The sequence below is a fragment of the Nanorana parkeri genome, unplaced genomic scaffold (genome assembly GCF_000935625.1).
Source record: "Nanorana parkeri isolate BGI_ZX_2015 unplaced genomic scaffold, ASM93562v1 scaffold330, whole genome shotgun sequence".
Lineage (NCBI taxonomy): Eukaryota > Metazoa > Chordata > Amphibia > Anura > Dicroglossidae > Nanorana > Nanorana parkeri.
Window position 1 is genome coordinate 1181349 of NW_017306598.1, and position 12311 is coordinate 1193659.

The following is a 12311-nucleotide window of genomic DNA, read 5'->3' on the forward strand; positions in this document are numbered from 1 at the left end:
TGCAGAGACAGGATCGAGAAGTGAGCGAGTGACGGTATTTGTTCGCTCACTTCCCGATCTATTGAGCCGACCTGTGACAGTTTAATTGTCACAGGTCGGCTAGAACTATGAGGCTGAGTGATGTTCACTCGCCTCATAGTTCCCCTTTAAGGCTCACATGGACGGCAGCCTCCACCATTGCATCCAATGCAATGTATAGAGCACTTTTTAGTCGCAGTGCTGACATTGCAGCGGCCAGCTGGGGGGCAGTAAATCTGCAGATCAGCCACCTGGTTTTACGACGAGGCCTAAAAGTACAATGAGCTCATGTAATATGGACATATTTTTGATACATACAGTGCATAGCCAAGTTTATATGGAAATAAAGTACCTGTGGAATATAGATTTACATAAACAGTATACATAAATAATCCAATGTTCATATTAGAGCCTATGTTTTAATTAGAGTTCCCATTGAAATGATTTCCTTTCACTCAGCTCAGGTGTTCTGTTAATTTCTGGCTCAGCTGCTGTGCAGACAATTGGGTGAAAATAATTGAGAATTTGTCTGACCTGAGAAATTAGAAAACAGGTGAGGAAATATCACATTATTTACAGCAAATGAATGAGAACAGAACAGAGATGATTGTCATGAATGGTAATCATATTCATACAATAAGACTTAAGCTCTCTAGGGAGTGTGGGAGTCAGTAGTACTCCAAGACTGATGCCATAATGGATCAGGAGCTGGAGCACAAACTGATAGCAATGAAAGAAAAATGAATTAACTCAAATACAATTGATTAGCTCAAATCCAATTAAACTCTTTTTTTTGTCAATAATTGTTTAAGTAGGAGAACCTTTAGGGTGTATGAAGTCTATGAATAGTTCAAATCTGTTCAGGGATAACACATAAGGGATATACTTTTAAGTGTATTAACTAGCATTGAAATATGTTTAGTGTTTAGTTGCCTTGTGGGCTTAATTGCTTACTTCCTTGTGAAACAAGGCTATGCTGTGCCTATGCGGTTGTCCCTTGCAGCGTTGTCAGCCCATAGCTGTTCAAAATGTCTTTTCATGGCATGCTCTTACTTTATTTTCCTTTTCTTCTTCATCTTAGGCTATGAAAGGTAGAGTATAGTGGGGCTCCTGGTAATAGTGATGTTGACGTCTTCATTAAGCTCTGCCAACTGCCCTTGGTATTCAGAATTATAGGGAGATAAAGCAATTACGTGAGCACTGATATTGCTTAAAACATAATTAGGGGAATTTATCAAAACTGGAACAGACAAAATCTGGAGCAGTTGCCCAAAGCAACCAATCAGCTTCTCTTTTCAGTTTATTCAGTTAATACTTGAAAATGAAACAAAGAAGCTGATTGGTTGCCATGCACAGCTGCTCCAGATTTTGTTTGCTCCATTTTTGATAAATTCCCCTCAAGGTATTTTGGGACTTTTTTTATAAACAATATATGAAAGCTAGGAAATAAGCACAAAGAGGGGCGCCTTTGTTCTGATGAAGGGGGCGTGCCCCGGAAACGCGTTAACGTCACCACTATACTGGTATCACCTAGTGGACATCTCACTGCTTGTCAGTCCTCACCTCATGACTTTGTGACACTCATGTTTGTGAGTATGATTCGGTTTTTTATTTATGTTTATTGAAATAAAAGTGATCTGCACCAGGAAAGGCGCCCCTCTTTGTGCTTATTTCCTAGATTTCCAGCTTTCCCAGCTTCTTTGGGGCAGCATCCTGCAGTATGCCTAAAAGCAAGTCCTATTAAGAACTGACAGTCCGTGGCGCTTCACTGTTTTTACTTAATATATGAAAGCTGTTTAAGGAAGATCTCTTAAAGAAGTTAATGTATTGGCAGTGACTGGGTTTATAGCTACCCAGTTTTTTAATAGTTCAGTCATGGTTCATGCATTGGTGGGTCTTACACTATCAACATCTGCAGCTGTTTGTAGCCCCATATTGTTCTGCCATAACTAGCATTCATTGTTAATGAAAATCCTTCACTGGCCAAACTCCCATTCGATAGAGGATAGCAGTTGGTTGAGCTTAGCCCTAAGGTCTGATAAAGTTAGGTCCCAGTTACAAAGTAAAACCTAATCAGAAAGAGTTCACCCCAATGATGGGCACCAGATCATGCCAACGCATTTAATGTGCGCTGTGGTAACGCACACAGTACCACAATGCCATTGTGCAAATAGTAGGGATGTTCAGATACCAGTTCAGATACCAGTGCCAATACTTTTCACAAGAACTACAAGGGTTGCGGCGGCTGCAGCTGGGACCTAGCCCTGGCGCTCCACCACTTTCCTGAAATCATTAGTCTGTATTGTTTCAGAAAAACTGTCACATGACAATAAACAAAAATGTATCGGTAATAGGTATCAGTGAATACTTGGACAAGTATCAGGACTTATACTTGGTCTGGAAAAAATGTTATCAGTATGCATTCCTAATATATACTGTATATATATATATATATATGTATCTATATATATACAGGTGAAACTCGAATAATTAGAATATCGTGCAAAAGTTCATTTATTTCACTAATGCAACTTAAAAGGTGAAACTAATATATGTTATCATAGTTCAAGCCGTGATTGTCATCATTGTGATGATTATGGCTTACAGCCCATGAAAACCCCAAATCCACAATCTCAGAAAATTAGAATATCACATGCAATCAATAAAACAATTAATAAATCAATAAATAAATACATAGAACAATATCGGACCTCTGAAAAGTATAAGCATGCATATGTACTCAGTACTTGGTTTGGGCCCCTTTTGCAGCAATTACTGCCTCAATGCGGCGTGGCATGGAAGCTATCAGCCTGTGGCACTGCTGAGGTGTTATGGAAGACCAGGATGCTTCAATAGCGGCCTTCAGCTCTTCTGCATTGTTCGGTCTCATGTCTCTCATCTTTCTCTTGGCAATGCCCCATAGATTCTCTATGGGGTTCAGGTCAGGCGAGTTTGCTGGCCAATCAAGCACAGTAATCCCACGGTCATTGAACCAGGTTTTGGTGCTTTTGGCAGTGTGGGCAGGTGCCAAGTCCTGCTGGAAAATTAAGTCAGCATCCCCATAGAGCTGGTCTGCGGAAGGAAGCATGAAATGCTCCAAAATCTCCTGGTAGATGGCTGCGTTGACCCTGGACTTAATGAAGCACAGTGGACCAACACCAGCAGATGACATGGCTCCCCAAATCAACACAGACTGTGGAAACTTCACACTGGACTTCAAGCATCAAAAAAAAAGTTAAATAAAATCTAAAAAATTAAAACCAATCCCTATCATCTGCATGCGAATAAACGCATGCATGGGGCATTGTGTGAGTGGAGTGGGCGATCCGTTACCACACGGCAATCGTTCACAAAACCATGTGGATGGCCGGGCGGTCACAGAATCTCACACCACCGCCGATCACGCTGGCAGTGCCATTATTGTCTAACAGCACCCCAGTCGCACAAGGCAGATTGCGCAGTTTCCCGCCGCAATAACGCCCGTGCAAAGGCACATAATCGCGATTGAAAACATTCCGAGATTACCACGCGGAGATAACCCCATTGAAATCAATGAGGCCGCGAGGCAACCGTACACAGCCTCGCCCAAGTCTGCACCCGACCCAAACGGTAAATTCACTTTCCCAAGTAATTTGGAAAAATTTAATTACTCACACAAATCTGGTCCAGACACCTTGCCCCTCACTATACTTACCTTTCAGGGAATGGTCCTTCCCATCCGCCTGTATGGGTGTACTATCTGTACCTGTGCCATTGTAATCTGAATTTTGCTCTCAAAATTCAAGCACTCGTTGGTCAGCGCAGTCATCTGACGGCACTGACCAACGAAAAGCTCTTCTTGGCATTGCTTAATACGGTTATGGTTAAAAAAAAATATTTTTTTGTATCAGGACAAGTAGATTTTCATGAGGGACAGGTAGATCAGGCCCCCGCTTTAGTCCTTGGACAAGTAGTTTTTTTTTTAAATTTCCACGCCCCTGTTTTCACAATATTCAAATTTTCTGAGATTGTGGATTTGGGGTTTTCATGAGCTGTAAGCCATAATCATCACAATTATGACAAATCACGGCTTGAACTATCTTGCTTTGCATGTAATGAGTCTGCCTCATATATTAGTTTCACCTTTTAAGTTGCATTAGTGAAATAAATGAACTTTTGCACGATATTCTAATTATTCGAGTTTCCCCTGTACATATATATAGATAGATAGATAGATAGATAGATAGATAGATAGATAGATAGATAGATATATAGATATATAACAAATTTTACATTAGAACAGGGATGCACACATGCCATGAGCCCTGTATGCTTCTTAACAATGACAGCTGCCTGTTATCTTTTGAGTTTTTTTCTAGTCAAGTCTTGGAGCTGGAAAAGTATCTGTACTTGTACTTGTTAAGTACAACTTTGAAATGAAGGACATCAACACCAATGAAGGTACATTTGTCTGTACATGGTTTACTGCCCTCCTGTTGCATGTTGCAATTACATAGGAAATTATACTAAAACCGAAGATGCTATCATTTCACATGTACAGAGAGTACAACAGTTAAAAGTAGTTTTTCATGAGGAACATACTGAAGTAGCTTGGTCCGGTTGGGAGAGTTTGCTTTCATGGCTAAATCCTCTCAACTGGTTCAAAAGTGTTGGAGGATGGTTTTCTGGTATTTTACATGGCATACTATATATAATCGGTTTTATTATTGTTATATATCTATTAATAAAATGTATACCGATGATTAGTAAATGTTTCCTTCAAGCTTTGGAAAAAATGTGTTTTACTAATGACTCTCATTCTGAGCTTTCAAGGTCACGAGTTATGAATGCCCATGAGATGGTGACTCGTGTCCCGGAAACCTAAGTGAGAGATGTCATTGATACATGGAAGAATTCGAACAACAGGAGGGACTGTAAAGATATGAATAAAAATGGAGTCAGATCATCAAATGATTTTGATACTAAGGGGTCTATTCAAAAAGCTTCCGAGGGCAACCGAGTGAATGACCGATCAGAAGTGAAGTGAGCCGAACACTGTTCGGCTATTCACTTCAGGCTGGTACGAAGTACTCCTGTAACTGTTTTTATGTTCTAAAATTATTCTGTGGTTGTGGAACTATGTCACATGCCTCTCTGTTTATAAGAACAGTGAAGTACTTTTTAGAAATATTTTGTAGAAGTAATTACTCAGAAATGTTTTGTTATATGAATGTCATTTTACGCAAGAATCAGTTTGATTAATTATGTCATTGGCTTATACTCACAGTACATAAGGCTAAAGGACAATATTTGGTGTTTCTCAATTTTAGTTAGGACTTGGACCTGCCATCTTGTATTTGTGCCCGAGATAGTGGCTAATGCTGGAGATTTTGTATAAATACCACTCATAGCTTTGTGATCCGATGTACTGTACATCGGATTTTCTCAGTAAACCATATACAGACGAATGTACCATCATTGGCGTTGATGTCCTTCATTTCGAAGTTGTACTTAACATATCAAGTACGGTACTTGGTATCTGAACATCCCTAGTGAATAGGCCTTTAAAGTTTAAAATTAAGGCATTTCGCTTGCTGCAATGGATATTAAAAGAGCCTACAGGAATGAACCATAATGTACCAAAATGTGTTTTAACTGTTTTTCCCTAACTAAAGGTCCCTTCTGAGTCTTTTCCAAACACAGAGTAAAAAATAGTGTTAATATGCAAAAAATGGATATTTGCACGTTAAGAACTACACAATAATGTACATGGGTGCATATAAATACACACTGCAAATCTCCACATGTGCATAGATGTAAATGATAGGTCTTGAGAAATAATTTCTATGTTTCTCATGTTATTGAGACAGAACATAAAGAGCTATTGCTTTTGTGTTGTTCTGCATTCTTATCAACCAAAGGAAGAAAAAAGCATTAGAAATACGTCCAAACACCTAGCGAGGGTTAAATAAATTGTCAAAATTCACTCCGGTCAATAGAATTGTGTCTGTCCACCACATGAAATATTTTACCTGCACTTAATGTATTGCTGTTACAGCAAGAGTTCACCTACCCTCATTACACTGTCATCCTCTTGAGCTGTTTCTCTCTCTTCTCTGCTCTCCTGTGATCATCATGACTGTTTCTTGCTCTTCGCCTGATCCCAAACCTATGACGTACAATATCTTTCTTTCCACTTCTCCTGCATTTTCAAAGAGGACAACTTTCATCCTCCATGACCTAAAAAACATAGGCATACAAATTTCTCTGGCTGTTCAGAAAATCTGCTTGCATCAAAACTTTCCCTCCCCAAATAAATTGTAACACATTATAACCTGTCACTCGCATCTGTTCTAGACAACTTGGCTTATGCAACACTGTCATGCTCTCTTAGCCATCTATCAGATGTGCTTTCATGCTGCACCCTACAGCCATAGCTATAATGTACCAAATAGAAAAACTATCACTGGAAATGTTCCAAAACTAATGAAGGTTTTTTACAGGAAGTCTTATTTACACGCCTGCTTAATTCACTTAAAATGTGTTCCACTATTAGAATAATTTTTTGGTTCTTGCCCAAAGATTTAATTTCACCAGACTCCACTTCTCAATGTTATTCCATCTTACTCATTCATTAACATTTCTTATTTTACAACTCGTGTTTTGCTGGCCTAGACCTTGCTTGCTATGTCAAAGAAAAAAAAGAAGGATCACAGTCATCCTAGCATGCCAAAATGAATTGACTATTCGGTTGTTAAAGCACCCTCTCTGCCTTTCATCGATTACTAAATAGTGGTTTAGGATGCTAAAGGCAAATGTCCATGAGGTTCAGCTTTTCACAAACACCAACAGTTTTGGTTCAGAGAATTGCAAAACAAAAACATTTGGGCAAGTATAGGTAATTTTACTCATGGCAAATAAAACAAAAACATTCTGATGTGACAAGGCAGCCAGATCAGGAACAAGTTATTTGGCATTGGAATCACTGTACTTCATGGTTCCAGCAGAGCACTGCATGCTAGACATGCAACCCCACCAAAAATGTGTTTGTTTCGTTTTGGATTGATTCCGACTTAAATTTATTTTTGTCGTTTGGATTTCGCATCCGAAAATTCGATTTGGTTTGTTTGTTTTTCATATTTCGTATTTGTCTGAATTTTTGTTTAGAAAAGATCTACAACAGGATGTCAAATGACCGTGCCTGTAATGTAGCCCTCAACAGCCAAAACAATATTTGATTGGCCAGAAAATAGTCACATGTCTGATTTAGTTTAGTTTTGAACAAACTTTGGACAGATCTGCATTTTCGTTAAAGAAACATTTGGATTTGTTCGCATCCAAACATCTGAATTTAACAAAACTTGTATGAATATCCATTTGTCACTAAGTGAAATTTACATGTCTACTGCATGCTATGAATGTAGAGTCTCCAGGTGTAGGACAAGGTAAGTATACAGCAGAACAGAGGTTAGTGTAAGGTGTTAGATGAGTGGTTAGGTTAGTGTTAAGATCACTTTAGGGCTTAGGTTTTGTATTATGGTTAAAAAGTTATGTGTTAACTGGTGTAGAGAGGGTTATGAATTCAGTTCACATTATGGTTATTGGTTAAGTGTAGGAGTTGGGGGGTAAATGTTAAGCACTCAGTGTCGGGGAGAAGTTAGATGTTAAAGGCTTATTTGAGGGGATAGTTAAGTATTCAGACAGGAGAGTTTTGAGTTTTAAGAGAGTGCTTTAGTGCACAGTATATATTATTGCTTTCTCAAATGCTGACCAGATACACTATGCTCAGATACACTATGCTCAGAGGCAGGACTTTCTTGCTGAAAAGAACCAGCACCAAGTACTTTTAATTTTATTCCCAAATCATCCAAACCTTTTTGCTAACCAGCATGTTCAACTCCTTCTCCTGGTCTGGGAAGGAAAAAAGCAATGAAATATCCTCTCTCTCTCTCTAGGCCTCTTCTCATCCTACTTTGCTTCATCTAGATTTGTCTTGGAAATAATTCCTCTTATTTCCTAGCACCTTTTTATTGGTTATCTTTAGTACTCATTTTATACATAAACACAGCTCTCAACCTTACCCTTCCTTGCAAAATATTCTCATTTCAAGAGTTACTTAAAGTGACATTAAACCCTCAGATTTTTTAACATAAAACAATACTGTAATGTGTGCCTTACTGTAATCCATGGTTGTTTCCCTTCTCTTTGCTGCTCTTCCTTTTAAATCTGTATCTGTTCTCATGCTCTGCAGAACTTCTGTTTTGCAGCAGACTGCCTTGTCTCAGGAATGGATATATGGGGGTTGATTTACTAACCTTTTAAACACACCACGAACGTGTATACACCTCTGTAGTGTGTTCCCTACCAGCATGATCAATGGGAGGGATCAAAACACCTTTGTAGTGTGTACACACCCAGCAGGTGTGTTGTTCAAAGCCCTGCAATGAATTGCAAGGTAATGTGGTGTAAATTAGCTCTATGTTATGTTGCTTGCGTTGATGAATGCAGGAATGTAAATGCATGAGCTAACCATTTTTGTCTAAACTGTGAAGCAGCATTATATATGCATCATGTGCATGATTTTTCCATATATGGCATTAGTGGAAATATGCTTTTAGAGACTTTTTGGTTGATAAATACGTTTTGCTGTGTGAAAATCACACACACCTGGTGTGTGTGTGTGTGTGTGTTTAGGTTAGTAAATCAACCCCATGGTGTCTGTGTATAGGTTTGTATAGGTTTGTAACCTGAGCCAGCACTACAGGAAGAGGCCCTGAGCTACAAAGGGAAGTTCTCCCCAAGCATGAGAAGACATGAGGATTTAAAAGGAAGAGCAGCAAAGAGAAGGGAAAAAACCATGAATTACAGTAAGGTGCACATTACAGTATTGTTTTATGTTAAAACATCTGAGGGTTTAATGTCACTTTAATGATATCTAATACCGGAAAGAAGAAAAGAGCACAAAACATTCCCAAAAAAGGCTACTATGCATCTTTAAAGAGGAGGGCCAGGAACATTAGGCTAGCTTATATGAGAGGGTTTGCAGCACAAAGAACTTATCAAATAAAGGAAAAAATTAAAATATATAAATAATTACGTAAATTAAAATTAAAATATATAGAACATTCTGCTCTGGGGCCACCCAGATCAGAAACTTTTCACTAGACTATATAGGAGGGGTTGTTGGGACAAAGTGGGGCTCAGACCACTGGAATTTATGGTGGCTATAATATAGCTGTTATGGGGAATCCAGTTGGCAGCTGATGCATGCTGCCATCTAGAGCTGCACTGTCTACCCATTGTACAATATGTGTTGCTATTGTCTCTGAAATGATGCACTCTAATGTTTATTTCAAGATACAAATCTGCCTCACCTCTCACTCTTATATTGCAACCTAGCCAAGCTTGTTACCTATTGTCCAGCCATTTAACAATATTTGTGCCTATTGTCTGTCTGATAATTCACTTATTTTTGTTGCAAGACTAAATCTGCCTATAAAAGTGCTCAAATACTGGCCTGATGCTAGCCAATTTCTACCAATCACATACCCAAAGTCTATTTAAAAAAAATATTTTTGGAATAATTGGGAAGGGGGATGGATTGGGGGTTTGGAAAGTATGTGGATTTTTGGTTTTGTAGTGTTTTTGTGACATTTTATTAAATGCAATGTAGTACTTAAAAGAAAAGAATACAAACTATACTATTAATATTTGTGCCACTGGCCATTCTGTATGAGATTGAGGGTTTAATTTTTTTTTTAACTTTTCTATTCCCTTTTAGATATACAGTATGTTGTGGCTGCTACTTCCACTGCTTGGTTGAATTTAAGCCTATTACTGCTGGATAAAAAAAATCATGTGTCACAGTCAAAACTACTTATAAAGACCTTTTTCAAGTTATAATGAATCAGATTGGGCTGCAACTGCAAAAAAAAATGATTACACATCCAAAATATGTGATGCCAGAATCTGATGTTACTGAGGCTGCTCATAAATATTGTACTGTTCCATAACACCAGACACAGCTTAAATGCATCTTCGAAGCATGTTATTAAAAGGATTGATGTTTTTACCCATTCCCCCCTCCTTTCCGAAGTTGCATTAAAAGGAGGACCCTCTTCCCGCTATATGGTATTTTCTATTTTATTTTTTTGCATTAGTACACCTCCTTCATGTTAGTGCCCAGCTCCCTTTACCTTTTTTTGTCATTCTCTTATAAATTATCCTTAAAAATGGGAAAATATGATTTTTTTAGATTCACCACTTCAGGTTGGAATTTTCAGGCTTCACACCAAGTTCGACAAACCCCCGTGAATTGAACCCAGTCACACTCACTTTTTCGTAATGATGATATTTGAAGCTGTACATAAAATCACCAATCAATTATAGGTTTGTCTTATGACTATGCTTACCCTTATGAATACAACCATCACTAAGTGTACTCTCCACTCTTTGACATTTGACAAAGCGTCCCCCTGCAATAAATCTTTTCTTTTAAAAAAAGAAATGCATACTATACTGTATATCTTTGTAAAAATAATTATCAAATGTTTAATACATAGTTTGTGTCCTTATACTCTCTCCAGGTGCAGAACATGTCACAGTCAATAGAGGTGCTGAATCTCCGCACACAAAGAGATTTCCAGTATGTACAGAAGATGGAGACCCAAATGAAGGGTCTAAGGTCCAAATTTAGGCAGATTGAAGAGGATCGGAAAACACTCTTAACTCGTCACTTTCAGGTGAGAACATTTAAATGAATATGGTTCAAAACTGTACTATTAGCAATCTTAATAGCAAATACAGGTTTCATTTTACTTTAAGTTTGCAGCAGTGAGTCATATATTCATAAACGCATTTAGTTGTTCTGTATATATCCTTTTTATTGATGTATTATGCTCCCTTATAACAATTTTTAATTTTAGAAATATAAAAAAAGTAAATATGAAATATTGCATGGATTCAGCCCCCCTTTCTTCCACCAATACAGATCTTCAGTTAGAGAGAGACAGCTTGAAAGCAAACAGCTCCTTAATGAACTGTTTATAAAATGATCATTAAATGCTTTATGTTCATAGTTAAATAAACATTTTATATAGTGAAATATTAAGTATCAATAGTGGGTTTAAAAACAAACAAAAATAGTGAATTACAATTGGCCCCAAACCATTACAGTACAAGTTTAAGGCAACAAAGTTCATTCAGTTAAAATATGGTTAAAGTGACATTAAACCCTCAGATTTTTTAACATAAACCAATACTGTAATGTGTGCCTTACTGTAATCCATGGTAGTTTCCCTTCTCTTTGCTGCTCTTCCTTTTAAATCCTCATTTCTTCTCATGCTTGGGGAGAACTTCCCTTTTCAGCTGAGTGCCTCTTCCTGTAGTGCTGGCTTAGGTTGCACAAGGCAGTCTGCTGCAAAACAGAAGTTCTGCCCAGCATGAGAACAGATACAGATTTAAAAGGAAGAGCAGCAAAGAGAAGGGAAACAACCATGGATTACTGTAAGGTGCACATTACAGTATTGTTTTATGTTAAAAAAATCTGAGGGTTTAATGTCACTTTAATTGTTTCACCTTTTCTAATTTTTGATAATAAATAGTTTGCCACCTGGATATTGCAGAAATGTCTGTTGAAGAAACCAAAGAAATGGCTCAGGGTAAGGACAGTTGTGTGCAATATGTATTGTAGACAATTGTCTATAGACAAATGTTTTTCTGTTTAGGCTAGTATACATAGAGCAGGTAACATATTGTCCTGTGGCCAGACTACTCAATATAGAGGAAACACAAGCAGATTTCTGAGTTTCATTATTTGCTCCAAATTCATAAGCTATAACCATAATTATACACTGGTAGATTGCTGTGAAGCTAAAACGAGCCTGCCATTCAGTTGCAAACAATTGAATCTAATATGGATCATGTTCAAAACTGCTTTTTTTAGAAGAGGCATTAAGCTACATGTCTTCCATGAGAGTCCTGAATGTAAAATTCACATCGATTCTAAAATATATATTTCCCATGAGCTATTGCTTCAAAGACTGGAGTCTGCACATTAAATGGCGCAAATGAACCACAATTATATTAATTTCTCCTAGTAAAAAACCTTACGGTAAGTTAAAGCCCAACTCCATCCTGGAGCAAAAGAAGAAACTCAATGGCCCATTTTTGGTAAAATATAAAAGATATTTTTTTTCCTATTTTTTTTCCACTTAACTTTATTGTTATCACATAGGGGGCTAAGAAACCCCCCTATGTGATAGCAAAGATGTTTGACAGGTCCTCTTTATGGAGACATCAGGGGTCTCCAAGAC

General features: G+C 37.8%; 1 protein-coding gene across 3 annotated transcripts in view; it reads left to right on the forward strand.

The window, feature by feature from the left end:
• OLFM3 (olfactomedin 3) overlaps positions 1-12311 on the forward strand; it is a 179741-nt gene that overhangs the window by 159235 nt on the left and 8195 nt on the right. For all 3 annotated transcript variants that reach the window (XM_018558292.1, XM_018558291.1, XM_018558290.1), the window contains one exon: positions 10584-10739. In XM_018558292.1, the coding sequence (XP_018413794.1) occupies positions 10584-10739 (156 nt within the window). The remainder of the gene's footprint in view (positions 1-10583; positions 10740-12311) is intronic.